The sequence below is a fragment of the Panthera leo genome, chromosome D1 (genome assembly GCF_018350215.1).
Source record: "Panthera leo isolate Ple1 chromosome D1, P.leo_Ple1_pat1.1, whole genome shotgun sequence".
Taxonomy (NCBI): Eukaryota; Metazoa; Chordata; class Mammalia; order Carnivora; family Felidae; genus Panthera; species Panthera leo.
This window is the reverse complement of record NC_056688.1, coordinates 98,954,912-98,976,440: the sequence shown is the minus strand read 5'-3', so window position 1 is coordinate 98,976,440 and position 21,529 is coordinate 98,954,912. Positions and strand designations below refer to the sequence as shown.

General features: G+C 38.2%; 1 protein-coding gene across 3 annotated transcripts in view; it reads right to left on the bottom strand.

The window, feature by feature from the left end:
• The window catches only part of CD1H11orf49 (chromosome D1 C11orf49 homolog), a 198,466-nt gene that overhangs the window by 110,244 nt on the left and 66,693 nt on the right, over positions 1–21,529 (bottom strand). For all 3 annotated transcript variants that reach the window (XM_042903913.1, XM_042903912.1, XM_042903915.1), the window contains exon 3: positions 2,959–3,089. In XM_042903913.1, the coding sequence (XP_042759847.1) occupies positions 2,959–3,089 (131 nt within the window). The remainder of the gene's footprint in view (positions 1–2,958; positions 3,090–21,529) is intronic.

Below are 21,529 nucleotides of genomic sequence, written 5' to 3'. Positions count from 1 at the left end.
AAATGAACTATTGGGACCTCATGAAGATAAAAACTTCTGCACTACAAAGGAAACAATCAACAAAACTAAAAGGCAACCGACGGAACGGGAAAAGATATTTGCAAATGACATATTGGACAAAAGGCTAGTATCCAAAATCTATAAAGAACTCACCAAACCCCACACCTGAAAAACAAATAATCCAGTGAAGAAATGGGCAGAAGACATGCATAGACACTTCTCTAAAGAAGACATCCAGATGGCCATCAGGCACATGAAAAGATACTCAACGTCACTCTTCATCAGGGAAATACAAATCAAGACCACACTGAGATATCACCTCATGCCAGTCAGAATGGCTAAAATGAACAAATCAGGAGACTATAGATGCTGGAGAGGATGTGGAGAAATGGGAACCCTCTTGCACTGTTGGTGGGAATGCAAACTGGTGCAGCCGCCCTGGAAAACAGTGTGGAGATTCCTCAAAAAATTAAAAATAGATCTACCCTATGACCCAGCAATAGCACTGCTGGGAATTTACCCAAGGGATGCAGGAGTGCTGATGCACAGGGGCACTTGTACCCCAGTGTTTACAGCGGCACTTTCAACAATAGCCAAATTATTCAAAGAGCCTAAATGTCCATCAACTGATGACTGGATAAAAAAATTGTGGTTTATATATACAATGGAATACTACTTGACAATGAGAAAGAATGAAATATTGCCTTTTGTAGCAATGTGGATGGAACTGGAGAGTGTTATGCTAAGTGAAATAAGTCATACAGAGAAAGACAGATACCATATGTTTTCACTCTTACGTGGATCCTGAGAAACTTACCAGAAGACCATGGGGGAGGGGAAGGGAAAAAAAAAAAAAGAGAGAGAGAGGGAGGGAGCCAAACCATAAGAGACTCTAAAAAACTGAGAATAAACCGAGGGTTGATGAGGGGTGGGAGGGAGGGGAAAGTGGGTGATGGGCATTGAAGAGGGCACCTGTTGGGATGAGCACTGGGTGTTGTATAGAAGCCAATTTGACAATAAATTTCATGTTAAAAAAAAAAGAAATAAAAGGCTCGGTAGCTATATATAAAGTAGCAGTAGCATCATGAGAGCAGGGTGGAGGATGTTGTCAACTCAATGAGATCAGGGCGTGTACCTGTTCACTTACTATACCCCCAGCACCAAGCATGTGGTAAGTCTACCAGAAATATCTGTTAAGTAAATGAGGAAATAGTTTAGGCCTTTCTCTACTCTCAGGTAGGGTCACTACAGAAACTGCTTTATTTAATAGTTATTTCAATCAGTGTTTTTTTTTTTTTTTTAATTTTCCTTGGAATATAATCATAGATGCCAAACCAAAAGTACGCAAATATAAAAATTACTTGTATTTTCTAGTGCATTTAGCTCTTGTCTCAAAGATTATAAGGTGAAATGAAAATCTGGTATTAGTAAACTTTATTCTACTTCCCCAAATCTGTATTTCTAGAAACTAATTTGTATTACCTGCTGCTTCATGGAGTGTTTTCACTGTGTCCCTAGAAATTTCAACTTTTCAAAAACTTAACATGCCATTTCATTCACATTAGTCAAAAGGAGGGAGCAACCCAAGTGTCTGTTGATAGATGAATGGATAAACAAAATGTGGATACATACAATGGAGTGTTCTTCAGGCTTAAAAAGGAAGGCAATTCTGACACATGTCACAACATGTATGAACTCTGAGGACATTGTGTTAAATGAAGTCAGTCATTCACAAAAAGGGAAGTATTACATGATTCCACTAACACGAGGTACCTAGTGTAGTCCAATTCAGAGACAGAACGTAGAACAGGGCTTGCCAGAGGCTGGGGGCAGGGGAGGAAATGGAGAGTGCTTAATGGGGAAGGGGAAGAAGTTCTGGAGATGGATGGGAGCGTTGATTTCGGCACAGTGTGAGTGTACAATTACCTGGAAATTTATCAGGGCTCTTCTCACTCACCTTATGTGCCAAAACCAATCGCCAAATCCTTTGGATTTGATCTCTGAAAGCGCCCCTTCCGTGGATGCTCCCTTAGTTTTGGCTCTTGTCATTTCTCACGACTGCAAGTCTCCTAACTAACCATGCTCGCTGCCTCCAAACTCACCCTCTAAGCCATTTCGATAGGAAATGGCCTTTCAAATGATCTTTCTCGAATTCAGATATCATCACACCACTCTTCTGAATAAAATCCTTTAACCTACAGCATAAAATTCAACTTCTACTTTTACGGCAAAAATGGTCTTTCAGGACCTGACTATTCCATTCCTTCGCAGGCTCATCTCCCCTAATGCCCTTCACAAACTCTAGCCATTCTGATCTTCTCAGGTTCTTTTATGCCTCTACATCACAGCACATGCTCCACTAGAATGTCTTCTCTCCTTTATCCATGTGGATAACTCTTACTCTTCCTTCCCACATTAGACCAAACAACCAGTTCTCAGGAGAACCTCCTCTAATCTACTTGCTCCCCTTTCTCTAACCATAGGGTCCCCTCACCCCCACTCAGCAGTTTCCTTCTTTGTATTCGCACCGTTTCTTCAATCTACGGCATGGTATTTTAATATTTACCAAGAGCAAAGGCTCTGGAGCCAGACTGCCTAGGTAGGGATCCCACCCCAGCATGTGCTGTACAACCCTGTCAAGTTACTTAACCCCTCTGAGCCCTGGTTTCACTAGTTATAACGGGGATGATAATATCTACCATGGAGAGCTGTTGTGAAGAATAAATGAATGACCGCACACAAAGTGCTAAGAACTCCACTTGGTTCCTAATAGGTAGCCTTGTGATGACGATGGTACTAGTAATGGTAGTAGTGTCTGTGACACAGACAGATAGCTCCTCAAAAGCAAGGTGTTCCTAGAGCCTCAAATAGCAGTCACTCAAATAGTATTTATGGGAACAAAAGAGAGACAGAAGTTTAGAAGAAAGGAAGGCAAGAAAAGAATTTGGGAAGACTCACCGCCATTTTTGCCCACAGTTCGGAAGCATCTCCAGAAGGCCCGTAAGAATGATGCCCGGTTGTGAGGGGTTGCTTGGATGAAGCTGAATTCCCGAAAGAGAATGTGAGTTCCCTGACACACACTGTTAAAACTGCAAAGAGAAAAATCAAGGAATCATTAGATGAATAGTTTTTGGAAGGCTGGAATCAGAGTGAAAACTCAAGACCAGACAGAACCACTGCCCAAAAGGAGGAAAATCTTTTTTCTCCAACAAACTCTGAACTACAGATTAGATGAAGTCTTTCAATGAGGAAATCTCTTCATATAACCACATCCTTCTGAAAACTCTTGGAGTCCAATTCCTCTGTGTGCTTCCCACCTCCGACATATATGTACTGAGGGACTTTTCATCAGTCACTGGAACACTTCAGATAGAGGGAAATGTTTCATTCTTTAACTGGATGACATTGGCACTTGTATTTTTGGGGAGAATACTTCTCCTGCCACATTTGGAATTATATTTCCTTAAAGATATTGTTTCTGTACTGTCTCTGATCTATATCAGCTGCCATGAGAACAAAATGGCTCATAGGGACATAACTGGATTGTCTGTTCCAGTTTGGGGGTGATGTATACCTCTTTGACAATAACCTCACAGGCAAGTCCATGTGCCAAAGGAAATGAAAGGTTGCAAACAGAACACTAAAGGCAAATAAGAACAAGGGTAAAAAGTGGCCCCTGAATGACAGTATGAAGCAAAGCCCCAGAGCCCAAGTGAGTCATTGTTTAAGCTGGGCCGGGGAAGGGGAAAAAAACATACTCCATTGCTTTTGGGTTCTTCTGCCAGAGAAAGAAAGGCTGTAGAGCCTGGCGTAATCTAAAAATGGAAATTCCACCAAAGAATAGGCAATTATCCAGTAATCATCACAACCAAAGGCAGACTTCAGGTTCCAGAAAACTCCTAAATTCCCTGACAAGTATATCAGGAGTGGAAAATGTGTTAATCTTTGTAGAGAAACAGGCATTAAACTAAAGATGGCAAAGCAATAGAGAGACAGTGGAAATTCCAAATGCCACTTTTCACTTGCTGACCATTTAAGGGGGAGGGGGGGCGGGGAGGGCGCAGGAGGGAAGGATCTGAATCTCTGAACCAAACAGGAAAAAATTTCAGGAGGCATCTGTTCCATTTTCCTTTTTCCTGACCAAGTTCTGAGGGGAACATCTAACCTGTCTTTAATATAGAGTGTGTTATCACTTAAGATAAAATTAGCTTCTTCCTGGTAATATTAATAACACTATGAAAAATCAAATTACCTACTCTTCTCCCCGTGGAAAACTAGCATAGAAATCTACTTCTGAGACACTATGAGGAAGTATGAGGAAAACATCTGGTGAAGGATTAGGTTAGAGGAACAATTTTTAAAAGGCAATGAAAGTGTTAACCTAACCATGCAGTTTGCAATGCTATTGTCTTGAGCAAAGGAAAATGAAAAATAAAGCAAATGAGCTGTTACAGGTAAATGGGGTAGGTCACATTTCTAGCAAATGACGTCTAAAATGATAACAATCTAGTCTAAATTTATGAAGCTATCGAGAAAAGAATTAGTCCCAAAGTATGCTTCATACCCCCCATGGGAAAAAAGCTGGTGTCTAGGTCATAGTCTAGGCTGTAAAGAAACTAAGACTAGTGAAATTATATCCTTAGTGTAGCTTTTTTAAAATATCTTTTTTTAAAACTAGGGAATAATTTATGCATTGAAGACTCTGGCTGAGACTCATTGTACAGATAAGAATTTACATAAGAAGTTATAAAATCAGAATTTTAAAAAACAAACTGATAGGCCAAGGACATATAATACTGAATACAGTAAAAAGATTTATAATTGTATTTACATTACTGCCTTTAGATAATCCCTACCAATAAAATTCAGCTGGTCAGTATGGAGATCACAATCACTTTACTTAAAGAGTCAATAGACAATCTTAATATAATCAGTGGAAATTATTTTACATAAGATGGCTGTAACAAAAAAGCAGAAAATACAATATATTGCTCGAGGCTTTACTGTTTCTCTTCAACCTGAAATATCTTTTCCCTATCTCCATCTGTTGAAATTTCTATCCAGTTTTTCAGGACCATCTCAAATGCCACATTTTGCAAGAAGTTTTTTCCCCGATTCTACACTCATGCCCAATTCCCACCACGACTTACTTCTCACTACTGCTACTCACAATCTGCTGCCTTTTTAAAAACTCATTGGACTGGGGCGCCTGGGTGCCTCAGTCGGTTGAGTGTCCAACTTCGGCCCAGGTCATGGTCTCATAGTTCGTGAGTTCAAGCCCCATGTCAGACTCTGTGCTGACAGCTCAGAGCCTGGAGCCTGCTTCGGATTGTGTCTCCCTCTCTCTCTGCCCTTTCCTTGCTTGCTTTCTGTCTCTCTCAAAAATAAATAAACATTAAAAAAAATTTTTTTTTAAGTTATTGGACTTACTTCCCCTATAGACTATAAGTTCTATGTAATAAGCAATTAGGTTGTACTCATTTTAGCCTCCATTACATTATCTAACACATAGTACATACTACTCTATAAATCCCTTTGGCAGTTGATCTAGAAAGATCAGAAAAAAATACACAATACTAGATAGAAATTATCAGATTTATATTTATAGTTAGCCACACTGGAAATACTTAAAAGTTGGCATTTTATAAACTTTTTAAAAGTCCAGGACTTTGGGGGCGCCTGGGTGGCTCAGTCAGTTAAGCGTCCGACTTCGGCTCAGGTCATGATCTCGCGGTTCGTGAGTTCAAGCCCCATGTCAGGCTCTGTGCTGATGGCTCAGAGCCTGGAGCCTGTTTCAGATTCTGTGTCTCCCTCTCTCTGACCCTCCCCCGTTCATGCTGTGTCTCTCTCTGTCTCAAAAATAAATAAATGTTAAAAAAAAAAAAATTTTTTTTTTTAAATAAAAAAAAAAAAAAGTCCAGGACTTTGGTCTGCTATTTGTATTGTAATATTGCGATACTCAACTGTGTTTTGATCAGTATTTGCCTGGCATATCTTTTACCGTGCTTTTTAATTTCCATTCTCCTGGGTCATTTTGTGTCAGATATTTCTCTTGTGAGTAGTATATAGCTGGATTTTTTTTACCCAACCTTACAGTCTCTGTATTTTAAAAAGCGAGGTTTTTAAAATCTGATTAATTTCTGCCATCTTATTTTATCTTTTCCATAAATTATTCTTCTTTGACTTGTTTTTCTTTTCCTGCTTTCTATTGTGTTAGTAAAGCTTTTTCTTTTTCACTTTTCTCTCTCCCCCCGCCATTAGATCGGAAGCTATGACAGAATCTGTAACTTCTTAGAATTCCTCTTAAACATTAAACATACATATTTAGCTACACATTTTTTTAATTGAAGTATAGCTGACATACAATGTTACATTAGTTTCAGGTGTACAGGACAGTGATTTCGACAGTTCTGTACATCATGCAGTGCTCACCGTGGTAAGAGTAGTCACCATCTGTCACCATATAAAGTTTTTACAGTTGACTATATTCCCTATGCTGTACTTCTCATCCCCATGACTTATTTATTTTATAACTGGAAGACTGTAACTCTTAAACCCCTTCACCTATTTTACCCATCTCCCTCCCCCTCCTCTCTGGCAACCATCAATTTGTTCTCTGTATTTATGAGACTGTTGCCGTTTGTGTATGTCATGAGCACGCTATGAAGGTACACACACGAGTTATGTGTTTCCACGATGTCAGCTTTATTCAGTCATAAAGCAAGGTTAACATGATTATAAAGCAGGTTCAGGATTCCAAACTCAAATGACATTTCACCATGTGATTAACTTGGCTTCTTACACAACACACAGAGCAAAAGGCAAGACAAGTCACACAACAAACAACATAGCGGGTAGGAAGTTAACGAACCAAACTTGAAGTCAGTCTGTGGATGTGTCGTTGAGATAAGGCCACGGTCCGGTCCAGTCTGGTCCGGGTCAGCTCTCAGCACTTACTGCTTATTCTGTTCAAGCCTCAGACGATCCCAGTTCTGTTCAGAGATCAATCGGACAGAGCTTTCGCAGATGCCGCCTTTTTAAAGTGGTCAGACATAGAGGGGTCAGTGTCTCCTCAATGTCTGAGGAGTGACATTTTGCTGCAAAAATCTTCCCCTTTTAAAGGGATTTAATCAGTCTTGGGCCCCTGCAGACCTCCTCTGCTCCTGCTTGTTATCAGTTCTGGGGTGTGGTCAGCTGGTGCTGGTCTGGCTGATACCTGGTAGCTACAGTACCCTTAAATGTTTGCATCATTGCTTGACACAGGCCCCTGCTTGACATGAGTGACTCCATCTTACTCTCCACAGTGTATGTGTATTCGTTCATTTGTTTTGTTTTTTAGATTCCACATATAAATGAAATCATACGGTTTTTGTTCTTCTCTGAGTTATTTCACTTAGTGTAATACCCTGTAGGCTCATCCATGTTGTCAGAAATGATAAGATTTCATTCTTTTCTATGGCTGAGTAATATTCCACTGTATGTGTATACCACATGTTCTTTATCCATTCATCCATCAGTGGACACTTAGGTTGCTTCCATATCTTGGCTATTGTAAATAATGCTGTGATAAACATGGATGCATATATCTTTTCAAATTAGTAGCTACACATTTCTTAAAATGTCAAATCACTCATCATCTTTGTTACTCTCCAAAGCAAGACAAGAACCAAAGCACACTCTAAATAACCCAGGAGCACTCTTCTCATCTTCTGATATTATTTTCCAGAATTTGACTTCTATCTTTTTAAATTTAAAACTTTTTTTTTACTGTGGTAAAATGTTTATAATATTTATTATTTTAACCATAACATGACATTTGTCATTTTAACTGTTATAAGTGTACAATTCCGTAGTTTTAATACATTCATGATGCTGTATAACCATTACCACTATCTATACACACAACTTTATCATTATCCCCAACAACAACCCTATATACATTAAACAGTAACTCCCCCCTCGACCTTCCTCCCATACTCTTGTAACCTCTATTCCTCTCTGTCTCTAGGAATTTGTCTATTCTAGGTACCTCTTATAAGTGGAATTGTACAATTTTTTCCCTGTGTGTTTGGCTTATTTCACTAAGTTTTTAAGGTCCACCCATGTTGTGATTTATATGAAATTTCATTCCTTTTTAAGGATGAATAATATTCCATGTATGTATACCACGTTTGCTTATCCATTGATCTGCTAATGAGCACATGGGTCGCACTACTATAATGAATAGTGCTTTAATGAACATTGGTATACAAATATCTCTTCTTCAAATATCCTGCTTTCAGTTCTTCTAGGTATATACCCAGAAGTGGAATTGCTAGGTCATACAATAGCTGTATGTTTAACCTTTTGAGAAACCACCAAACTGTATTTCCTGGTTGCTGCACCATTTTACATTCTCATTGCAATGCACAAAGGTTCCAATTTCTCCAAATCCTCACCAACACTTTTCCTGTGTGTGTGTGTGTGTGTGTGTGTGTGTGTAAATAGTCATCCTAGTAGGTATGAGGTGGTATCTCATTGTGGTTTTGATTTGTATTTCCATGTTGAGCATCTTTTCATGTACTTATTGCCCATGTGTATATCTTCTCTGGAGGAATGTCTAAGTCCTTTGCCCATTAAAAATTTTTTTCTAAATTTTTTTAATGTTTATTTATTTTTGAGGGAGAGGGAGAGAGAGAGAAAATGAGCAAATGGTGGAGGGGCCAACTGGAGAGAGGGAGACACAGAATCTGAAGTGGGCTCTAGTCTCTGAGCTGTCAGAACAGAGCCTGATGGAGGGATCAAACTCATGAACCACAAGATCGTTACCTGAGCCGAAGTCAGACACTTAACTGACTGAGCCACCCAGGTGCCCCTAAAAAAATTTTTTTAATGTTTATTTTTGAGAGAGACAGAGACAGAGCGTGAGTGGGGGAGGGGCAAAGAGAGAGGGAGACACAGAATCTGAAGCAGGCTCCAGGCTCTGAGTTGTCAGCACAGAGCCTGACGCAGGGCTCAAACCCACGAACTGGGAGATCATGACCTGAGCCATAAGTCGGACGCTCAACTGACTGAGCCACCCAACTGCCCTGTTTGCCCATCTTTTAGAACTTTTTTTGTTGTTGAGTTGTAGGAGTTCTTTATATATTCTGGATATGAATCCCTTATAAGATATATGACTTGAAAACGTTTTCTCTCATTCTTCAGGTTGTTTTCTTGCCTTCTTGATAGTACCCTTTGATGCACAAAAAGTTCTTAATTTTGATGAAGTCCATTTTATCTATTTTTTTATTTTTTTCCCCATGCTTTTGGTTTGCTGTCAATTATAATGCCATGAAGACATTCAGTTATTTTCTTCTCATGGTTTTATAGTTTTAGCTCTTAAGTTTAAGTTCTTGATCATTTTGAGTTAATGTTTATATAAGGTATAAGGTATGGGTCAACTTCTTTTGCATGTGGATATCTAGTTTCCCCAGCACCACTTTCTGGAAGGACTTATCGAACAGTCCTTTCCCCAATGAATGGTACCCATGTTGAAAATCAATTGACCATACATGTGAGGGTTTGTTTCTGGGCTCTCAATTCTATCACAGTAGTCTTTATGTCTGTCTTTATGCCAATACTATACTGTTTTAAGTACTGTAGTTTTTGTATTAAGTTTCAAAGTTAGAAAGTTGGAGTCTTCCAACTTTCTCCTTTTTTAAGATTATCCTGGCTTTCTGAAACCTCTTGCAATTCCATATTAATTTGAGGATCAGCGATTCCATTTCTCTGAAAAAGTCTGTTAGAATTTTGGTACAGTTTGTATCAAATCTGTAGATTTATTTGGATAGTATTGACATCTTAACAATGCTAAATCTTCCTATCAATGAACAATGTCTTTCCAATTTTATAGCTATTTTTCGATTTCATTCAGCAGTGTTTTGTAGTTTGCAGGGTGCAAATCCTTTGCTTTCTTGGTTGGATTTATCCCTAAGTATTTAATTCTTTTAGATGCTATTATAAATAGAATTGCTCTCTTAATTTCCTTTTGATGACTGATTGCTAGTTTATAAAAACACAATGGACTTTTGTATGTTGATTTGATATCCTGCATCTTTGCTGATGTTCATTAGGTCTGGTAGCTCTTTTGTGGATTCTTTGGGATTTTCTACATGTAGGATAATGTCATCTGCAAATAGATAGTTTTACCTTTTCCTTTCCAATTTGGATGTGCTTTATTTCTTTTGACTTCCATCTTTTTAAATGTAAAAAATAATTATTTTTAAAGATCAATAGTTAATTCCACTTATCAACATATCATATTACCTCGCTCACTATTGTTTCTCATTCTGTTCCTTCCCTCTTGGTTCAATTGTTTTCCTGCTAAAGTACACCATCCTTTAAGACAGGTCCACAATCACTTATCACTTTGGACCTCTCTGTTTTGGAATCGACAAATTTTTGGATTTTATAAAGGCAATATGCTGCACAAACCAGATGTGATATAGCACCACCAATGGGGCTGGGGTAGCTGCCCATAGTCAAGCATATTAAAATTTCCACAGCGAAACATATCCTTACACTAAGGACTATAAATAAAGACCAAAGATAGCCTCATAAACTAGTCCAGATCAAGTTTGCCCCCAAATGAGTTTGTTGAAAAATCAGCAAAAACAACTTCAGGTTTTCTAAGCTTTTTTTAACTTCAAATTGTGAATTTCTGAATATTCACAGGCCTGCCGTTTCCACAAAAGGCTGTGGGTGGTAAATGCTCTCAGTTTTCATCTTCTTGAAAATATCTTTATTTTACCCTCTGGAGTAATAGTTTAACCAGGTGGAGAATTCTGGGTTGTCATTTATCTTCTCTTAGCACTTCAAAGATCCTACTCCATTGTCATCTGGCATCTATCATTGTTGTCGAGAGACCATCTGTCAAACTCCTGCCATTCCTCATGGAGTTAATCATTCTTACCATTCATATATGCTATTTTCTTTATCATTAATGTTCTGTGGATTACACCACGTGTCTATCATGTAGGTGTATTTTTAGTTATCTTGCTCAATACTTTAATCTGACTTACATCTTTTGTCAATCCTGGAAAATAGTCTCAGCAAGTATCTTTTAAAATATTGCTTCACTGTCATCCTCTCTATCCTTTTCTTCCCCTAGTAGATATACATTTAGCCTCTCTGTGTCTTTTTTGTGTCCGTTCATAATTTTCATCTTTTATCTCTGTGTTAACCTTAGTATTATCTTCCAAATTATGTACTCTTTGTTCTATTATGTCTAGTCTAAAATTTATTCTCTGTTGAATTTTTTAATATGTCAGTAGCTTTTTTATTTCTAGAACGTTTAATTGGCATTTAAAAAATTTTTTTTTGCTGTTTATTTATTTTTGACAGAGAGAAGGACAAAGCATGAGCAGGGGAGGGGCAGAGAGAGAGAGAGACACAGAATCCCAAGCAGGCTCTAGGCTCTGAGCTGTTAGCACAGAGCCCGATGCGGGGCTCGAACCCACAGACCACAAGATAATGACCTAAGCTGAAGTCGGACGCTCAACTGACTGAGCCACCCAGGCGCCCCTAATTGGTGTTTTAAAGAATTTACATGGTTTTTTTTTCTCTCTCAAGTTTTTATTTAAATTCCAGTCAGTTAACAGAGTGTAATATTAGATTCAGGTGTACGATTCAGTGATTCATCACTTCCATACAACACCCAGTGCTCATCAAAAGTGCCCTCCTTAATCCCCCCCACCCATCTAACCCATCCCCCCACCCACCCACCTCATTCTGGTAACCATCGGTTTGTTCTCTAAAGTTAAGAGTCTGTTTCTTGGTTTGCCTTTCTCTTTTTTCTCCCTATGTTCATTGGTTTTGTTTCTTAAATTCCACATAGACTGAAATCATATGGTATTTATCTTTCTCTGACTAACTTATTTCACTTAGCAAAATACTCTCTAGCTCCATCAACATCATTGCAAATGGCAAGATTTCATTTTTTATGGTAGAGTAATATTCCATTATATATACATACCATATCTTCTTTATCCACTCATCAGTCAATGGACATTTGGGCTCTTTCCATAATTTGGCTATTCTTGATAATGTTACTATAAACATTGGAGTGCATGTATCCCTTCAAAGTAGTATTTTTGTATCCTTTGGGTAAATACCTAGCAGTGCAATTGCTGGATCATATGGTAATTCTATTTTTAACTTTTTTAGGAACATTCATTCTGTTTTCCAGAGTGGCTGCACCATTTTTCATTCTCACCAACAGTGTAAGAGGGCTCCCCTTTCTTCACATACTCACCAACACCTGTTGTTTCCTGTGTTGTTAATTTTAGTCATTCTGACAGGTGTGAGGTGATATCTCATTGTAGTTTTGATTTGTATTTCCCTGATGATGAGTGATGATAAACATCTTTTCATGTGTCTCTTGGCCATCTGTATGTCTTCCTTGGACAAATGTCTATTCATGTCTTCTGCCCATTTTTGAAATGGATTATTTGTTTTTTGGGCAATAAAACAGATCAATGAAACCAAGAGCTGGTTCTTTGAAAACATTAATAAAATTGATAAACTTCTAGCCAGACTTATCAAAAACAAAAGAGAAAGGGCCCAAATAAATAAAATCACAAATGAGAGAGGAGAAGTCACCTCTCAGAAATACAAATAATTATAAGAGAATATTATGAAAAACTATATGCCAACAAATTGGACAAAGTGGTCCTAGAAACACATAAACTACCAAAACTGAAACAAGAAGAAATAGAAAACAATAACCAGCAAAGAAACTGAATCAATGATCAAAAATCTCCCAACAAGCAAAAGTCCAGGGCCAGATGGCTTCACAGGTGAATTCCGTCCAACACTGAAAGAAGGATGAGGGGCAGCTGGGTGGCTCAGTCAGTTATGTGTTCAACTCTTGATTTCAGCTCAGGTCATGCATGATCTCATGGGTTCATGAGACTGAGCCCTGCATTGTGCTGTCAGCACAAAGCCTACTTGTGATTCTTTCTCTCCTCTCTCTATGTCCCTCCCCCTGCTCACATTCTCTCTCTCTCAAAATAAATAAATAATTAAAAAAATAAGGAAGAGTGAATACCTATTCTTCTCAACCTATTCTAAAAAATAGAAATGAAAGGAAACTTCCAAATTCATTCAATGAGGCCAGCATCACCCTAATACCAACACCAGAGAAAGACTCCACTAAAAAAGAGAACTATAGGCTAATATCCCTAATGAACATGGATGCAAAAATTCTCAACAAAATACTAGCAAATCAAATCCAACAGTAAAAGAATCATTCACCATGATCAAGTGGGATTTATTCCTGGGTTACAAGGATAGTTCAATATTTGCAAATCAATCAACGTGATACACCACATTAATAAAAGAAAGGATAAGAATGATATGATCCTTTCAGTAGATGCAGAAGCATTTGACAAAGTACAACATCCATTCATGATCAAACCCTCAACAGAGTAGGGTTAGAGGGAACATACCTCAATATAATAAAGGCTATATACAAAAAACCCACAGCTAATATCATCCTCAGTGGGAAAAAACTAACTGAGAACTTTTCCTCTATGGTCAGGAATAAGACAGGGATGTCCACTCTCCCCATTGTTACTTAACATAGTACTGGAAGTCCTAGCCACAGCAGTCAGACACACAAAGAAATAAAAGGCATCCAAATCAGCAAGGAGGAAGTCAAACTTTCACTATTTGCAGATGACATGATGCTATATGTAGAAAACCCAAAAGACTCCAGTACAAAATTGTTAGAGCTGATACACAAATTCAGTAAAGTCACCGAATACAACATACATCAATCTGTTGCATTTCTATACAAAAATAATGAAGCAGCAGAAAGAGAAATCAAGGAATCAATCCCATTTACAGAGGCACCAAAGCCCATAAGGTACCTAGGAATACACCTAGCCAAAGAGGTAAAAAATCTGTACTCTGAAAACTAGAAAACACTGATGAAAGAAATTGAAGAAGACATAAAGAAATGGAAAGACATTCCATGCTCATGGATAGGAAGAACAAATATTGTTAAAATGTCTATATTACCCAAAACAGTCTACACATTTAATGGAATCCCTATCAAAAAACCAACAGCATTTTTTCACAGAGCTAAAACAAACAATCCTAAAATCTGTATGGAACCACAAAGGACCCCGAACAGCCAAAGCAATCTTGAAAAACAAAAGCAAAGCATCACAATTCCAGACTTCAAGTTATATTACAAAGCTGTAGTGATTAAGGCAGTATGGTACTGGTACAAGAATAAACAGATAGATCAATGGAACAGAACAGAAAACCCAGAAATGAACCCACAACGATATGGTCAATTAATTTTCGACAAAGCAGGAAAGAATATCCAATGAAAAAAAGACAGTCTCTTCAACAAATAGTGTTGGGAAAACTGGATAGCAACATGCAAAAGAATGAAACTGGACCACTTTCTTACACCCTACACAAAAATAAATTCAAAATGCATTGAAGACCTAAATGTGAGACAGGAAACCATTAAAATCCTAGAGGAGAACATAAGCAGTAACCTCTTTGACATCAGCCATAGCAACTTCTTACTACATATGTCTCCTGAGGCAAGGGAAACAAAAGCAAAAATAAACAATTGGGACTTCATCAAAGTAAAAAGCTTCTGCACAGCAAAGGAAACAATCAACAAAACTAAAGGCAACCTATGGAATGGGAGAAGACATTTGCAAATGACACATCTGATAAAGGGTTAGTATCCAAAATATAGGAAGGACTTATAAAATTTAACACTCAAAATACAAATAATCCAGTTGTTCCCTCCCTCCCTCCCTCCCTCCCTCCCTCTCTCCCTCCCTCTCCCACTCTCTCTCTCTCTCTCTCTCTCTCTCTCTCTTTAATAACAACCATTCCTTCTTTTACTTCCCTGAGGATCCTTAACTTTATTTCAAACTCAATTTAAAATAATTATTAGTCTTATTTTCTCTGGAGTACATTTATATTTCAATTGTTGGGTTTATTGGCTCTTTCTTAGCATTAGTTGTTCCCATATATTTTGGAATTTCAGCGTGTAGACTCACCTAAGTGGGAGGCTATCACTCTCTCCAGCTGTCCTGAGGACAGATCCTAGTCTAGGACCAGATCTTATATTGGATGAGGTAAGGCTCCATTCCCAATGATATTGGGGATATCACAGAGACTGTCACTGGACCCCTGAGTAGCTCAGACCACTCAGGCCTGGTTGCAAGGCTGTCTGCTTCCTTTCATTGTCCCAGGTTTTATATAAGCCACTTCCCAGGTAGCAATCATACTTTTAAAAAAATCTCCCGCCCTGTGTGTGACACAGCTGGTCTCTACTATTCTACAAGAGATGAGTTCTCAGTTTCCTATGCTTGCTTCTGAACCCAGATCACAGGAGGTCTGTGGTTTGAGCCCCATTAGCATTGTGGTTTGTTTAATTCCTGGTCCATAGATGAATTTATATTGACTTTACACATGGCTATGTCCTTTAAATTTTCTCTTCAGAAAATTTTATGTATCATTACCATGTGTTTGTAATGGATAAGACGGCCAAATCATAAACACTGTAAGCCATTACAACCAGAAATCCAAAACAATTTTTCTACCTGCATAAAAATGCATTCTTGCTATTTTTCAGTGTATTTAACTAAACCAAAAAGTTTTTTTTAAAATTTTTAATGTTTATTTTGGAAAGAGATAAACAGAGAGCGAACAGGGGAGGGACAGAGTGGGGGGGGGGGGGAGGCACAGAATCCGAAGCAGGCTCCAGGCTCTGAGCTGTCAGCACAGAGCCCGACACGGGGCTCGAACTCATGAACCGTGAGATCATGACCTGAGCCGAAGATGGATGCTTAACCAACTGAGCCACCCAGGCGCCCCGCAAAAAGTTTTTGTAATAGACATCAATCTTCTAAAATTGAACAAGAATGTTCTTAAAAATATTTTAAAGGCTACACAGAAGTATACTCTATATCTACCTCAAATATATTTCTCCAAAACCAGTATTCAAATTTCATTGAGTAAACTCTTTCATTCTTTAAGTTGTTGGGTTTTTTCTCTTAAGATTTCAATTTTTTTTTATTTTGACATAATTTCAAATTTACAGAAAAGATTCAAGAACAGCACAAAGAATTCCTGAATACCCTTCATCTAAATTACTCAAATATGAATATTTTATTACATGTGCTCTCAAACTCTTTCTCAATCTCTCTCACATACACACATATAAATATTACTATTTTTCAGAACTGTTTAAGAGTAAGTTATAGACATGATGCTCCCTTACCCCTAAAATACAGCATGTATATCCTAAAAAAATAAGGAATTCTCTTATATGACCATAGTATAGTGATCAAAATCAGAAAATTATAATTGATACAATATTGTTATCTAATGCACAAGCCTTATTAAGATTTCACCAGTTGTCCCAATAATGCCCCCTTTATAGGAAAAGAGAATTCAAGATGGATACATTGCATTCTGTTGTCATGACTCTTTAGCCTCTTTTAATCTAAACCATTTTGTTCTTGAGTCTTTGTATTTCATGACATTGACACTTTTAAAGAGTACGGATTACTTTGCAGAATGTACTTTAGTCTGGGTTTGTCTGATGCTTCTTTGTAATTAGATTTAGGTTAAGCCCTTCAGACAAAATTACCACAGAAGTGATGATGCTGAGTTCTTCTCAGTGCATTATATCAGAAGACACTTTCTGTTCATTTCTAGTTACTGGTGATGTTTATTTTGACCATTTGTTTAAAGTGGTAAACTTACCTTTGTAATTACTAAGTATCTTGTGGGTAGATATTTTGAAGCTGTGGAAGTATACTGTTACTCTTTAAACTTTCATTTACTAGTTTCAGCATCTACTGATAATTCTTGCCAGAGCAATAATAATTATAATGGTTTTGCCAAATGGTAATTTTTCACCCCTAATTATGTCACTGCATCTACATTTTTATAGGTTGACTTCCTACAGTAAAGAAGAGCTTATACTTTTCATCAATTCTTTATTTATGTATTTATTTATTTACATTGGTCTGGACTTTACTGGATTCTTTTTATTTTATTTTTTTAACTTACCTCCAAGTTAGTTAGCATGTAGTGCAACAATACTTTCAGGAGTAGATTCCTTAATGCCCCTTACCCATTTAGCCCATTCCCCTTCCCACAACCTCTACAGTAACTCTCTGTGTGTTCTCCATATTTAAGAGTCTCTTATGTTTTGTCCTCCTCCCTGTTTTTATATTATTTTTGCTTCCCTTCCCTTAGGATCATCTGTTTTGTATCTTAATGGACTTTACTGGATTTTTCACTCAATAGGTTATAATCCTTTATTATCATTATTTATTTTGATGCTCAAATTATCCCAGACTTGGCTATGGAAGCCCTTCAAGCTGATTTTTTTAAAGTAAGCTCTACGCCCAATGTGAGGCTTCAGTTCACAACTCCAAGATCAGGAGTCACATCCTCTATTGAATGAGCCAGCCAGGCACCCCAAGCTGACTGCTATGTCCTTTTGACATGGCCACACAATTTTTTTTTTTATCACTTCCTTACTTTTTCATAGAAAAAGATATTCCAGGTTCATCTTGTTTTTTCTCTACCCAATCCTGGAGCCAGCCATTTCTTCAAGAAGACAGAGTTGCTTTTATTAGAGGACAGTGTTTAGAAACCAAGATCTAGGTAGATGCTGGATGTGCTCCAAATGTATCATTGCTTGTAGGCTCTCTCAGAAGTCAGGGTTAAAAAACAAATGAAGATTTATATATACACACTCTACATGTGTGCATATACACACACACACACACACAAACAGGCAGACACTCATACTCATTTCTATATATCTAGCTATCTATATTTATTAAAACCCATGAGTATACCAGTTCCATTCCAATTCAATGCTACAGGGTACATTCTATCCTTTCCCTTTTTCATGTCTGAAACTTCCTAATTCTCTAGTTGGTGCTATTGGGGAGTCAGTGTTTAATGAGTACAGAGTTTCAATTTGGGAAGATGAAAAAGTTCTGGAGATAAACAGTGGTGATAGTTACAGAACAGTGTGAGTGTACTTGATGCCACAGAAATGTACACTCAAAAATGGTTAAAATGGTAAATTTTACATTATATATATTTTACCACGACAATAAAGAAAGAAATTGGGATATTGGTGTCAAATATCCACTATGTAACTTTATAGAATTGTCTGATGGGATAGTTTGGAAACTATAATCAAAACATTTTTTTTTTAGAGTGGTTCTGAAGTAAGATCACTATGGCTTTGCTCCTGGAAGAGTGGACCAAAGATATCAGCATTGGTAGCACTTAGAAGCCTGTTAGAATCTCAGGCCCCATCTGAGACCTACGAAATCCAATTCTGCATTTTAACAAGATTCCAGGTGGTTCGTGTGCACGTTAAAGTTCAAGAAGCACTCATTTGGGACACATCCTGCCACTTCCTAGTTTTGCGACTTTGGGCCAGGTACTTAACCACTCTGTGCCTCAATTACTCTTTATCTATAAAATGGTGATAACAGGAATGAAGTTGCCACAGATTATTAAATGTGATAAATAATGCATGTTGTAAAATGCCTGCCTGGCATATCCAGGGACTATACGCTATTATTATTACTTTGCTCAGTAGAAAATCTGTGAAAGTCGGTTTCAGGGACTTTTCTAAAAATAGCAAACTTAGGAAGTCAATGTTTTCAGGAGGATGTGAAGGGTGCTTGGCTTTAAGACATAACTGGGGGAAAGGATATATGGGAGATAACAGTTTTGGCCAAATATGAAGACCCAATATAGTCGAGTGGAAGGGCCACATTAATTCACAATAGGGCAATTTTTTTCCTGTTATAGTATGGTAGGACCAGACAAACATTATTTACAAAATATAGATGGAATAGAAGCAGCTTTTAATGAGACAATGTCATCTTTTTCAGGTATTTCGAAGCCTAAGTGGTGTGTTTTTCACATGTCTGAAATCCCTGTGCGAGATACAATCTTTCCGCTGAAATATCACTTCTGTTTGACTTACACGATAAAGGACCAGAGTTGGTTAAGAGTGCGAGATGGAGGAGTGTGCAATACTGACAAGGTGGGGAGACAAAAAGACAGCCATACAGGCCCGCATGAACTGTTAGCATTTGGGCCACAGCACCCAGAAGATGTCGTTGAGTTCCTAACCTAATTTCTCTGGCAGGAGATCTTTCCTTGTCCCAGAAAAGACTTTGAAGACAGAGAAGATTAAAAAAAATAATATTGTTAAGAAGTGAGGCTGCTGGGCTTGCACTTTACTAGCCGGAATCCCTTTATCTTTCTTGAGAGCCCCCCAGATCTCTTTTATTCTAGGTCAGTAATTTAACACTCTCAACTCTCAATTCAAAGCCTGTAATGACCTTGCTGTGCTGAATTATTAGCCCAGGATATAGAAAGAGAGAAAGAGAGAGAGAGCGTGCGAGAGAGAGAGAGAGAGAGAGAGAGAGAAGGGAAAAAAAAAAACCCTTAAAAACAACAGAGGCCTTTTGATCAGAGCACCAAACTGCAGTTCGCTGTAACTCAAGCTGCCCATTCTTATATGGCAAGAATTAAGGACTCCCCCTGCCAGGCAGGACCCTATTAAAAGACAATAGCTGTTTGAAAAGGGTAAGCAAGTTGATATGGATATAATAGGCCACATATGGGGGCCCCTTTCTACTCTGAAATAAAGCTCCTTCTTAAGAGTTGTGAGCTGGGAAATCCAGCATTCAGTAAGGCGGGAGGAGGAGGTGTAATAGAAGAGAGTGAGTGGGTAGCCATGCAGAAATGCTTGAAGGTGCTTCAGGAGAAAGGGAGGAGGGCTTTGGGGAGCCTGCAGAGATGAGCATCAATCACTGAGGATAGAGGCTTTCAGAATGGCCAGGTGCTCGTTGGTCCCCAAGAGGTTTTTAGGAGCAGTGATGACAAAGATTTGGCTGGAACCAATATAGTGGTTAGTTTCTCTAATGGGTTAACAACAACAACAACAACAAAACAAGCAGGAACCTAGTAAGCTCTTGCCAGAATGGATGCAGCTGGCAAAAAGTAATCGTGTCTGCCTTGTTTTATACAATTTAACATGTCAACATCCTAAACTGATTAATACCATCTAGTGCCACTATACATTCTTGTTATCTTTAGGACGTGATTAAAAAAAAAAAAAAAAAAAAGCCTTGTAAAACAGGTACACTGGGCCCCAAAGAAACTGCCTCTCGCCTATAAACTATACCTTTTCTCAGATAAAGTATAGAGAGGTAACCACAGGACACAGTACTTCTTACTCCATTAGCTAATCCATGTTTGCTCATCTATCACCTACACACTCGGCCCATTAGCAGATGTTGCTTTTGGAGGATCCTAAATCCACAACGCAATTTCCCGACCACTGTTTTAGGTACCTCTAAGATCTTGTTAGTATGTTACAAAACAAGGAATGATTTAAAGTGATTCAAGGTATTTAAACACACTAATCTAGCTATCTATGCCTAAATTCTGAATTCTCAAATTCCTAAGCAAAAATATCAGAGATATTTTTCTTTCTTTTACCACCCTTTGCTAACTGCCAAATGAACAGCTCTCCAGTTCCCATCCACTGCAATTAATGGGCTAGTTGGGTGGAATTTACAACTAAAGAAAAAACACAAGGGATCTCTCTCTAACACTTGCGTGTTCCACTGAGTGGTCAACGGGGCACTAAACTGATCTTTAGCAAATTAAAGGGTTTTGCTGATTAAAGAGAAGGTCTGGATTCCCAAGAAAAAAATCTTGCATCGCTACTCGGCTTCAGACTCCAAAAGAAACATATTATTTTTACAAAAGTCATTAGAGATAATTGTTTCCATAAAATACTGCAATTCTAAACTACTCTCCAGTATGTAGACTCCTTCATTTAAGATGGGGTCATCATGTAGGAAAGGAAGGGTGAGCAATGCAGAGCACCAATATCATGCTCATTCCCCAATTCATTCCTTAGCACATGGCAAACATATTTTCAGAAGTTCAAATTGGGACACACAGTCTAAAAAGTTTTTACTTGCAGAGTGCCTGGGTGCCTCAGTTGGTTGAGTGTTGGACTCCTGATTTCAGCTCAGGTCATGATCTCACAGTCTTAAGATTGAGCCCCAGGAGCACCTGGGTGGCTCAGTCGGTGGGGTGTCCGACTTTAGCTCAGGTCATGATTTCACGGTTCATCGGTTTGGGCCCCACGTCAGGCTCTGTGCTGACAGCTCAGAGCCTGGAGCCTGCTTCAGATTCTGTGTCTCCCTCTCTCTCTACCCCTCCCCTGCTCATGCTCTGTCTCTCCCTCTTGCTCAAGAATAAACATTGAAAAATTAAAAAAAAAAAAAAAAAGATTGAGCCCCGAATCATCTCTGTACTGGGCATGGAGACTGCTTCAGATTTTCTCTCTCTCCCTCTTCTTCTGCCCCTCCCCTGCTCATGCATGCACACACACTCTCTCTCTCAAAAAGGAATATTAAATAAATAAATAAATAAATAAATAAATAAATAAATAAATAAA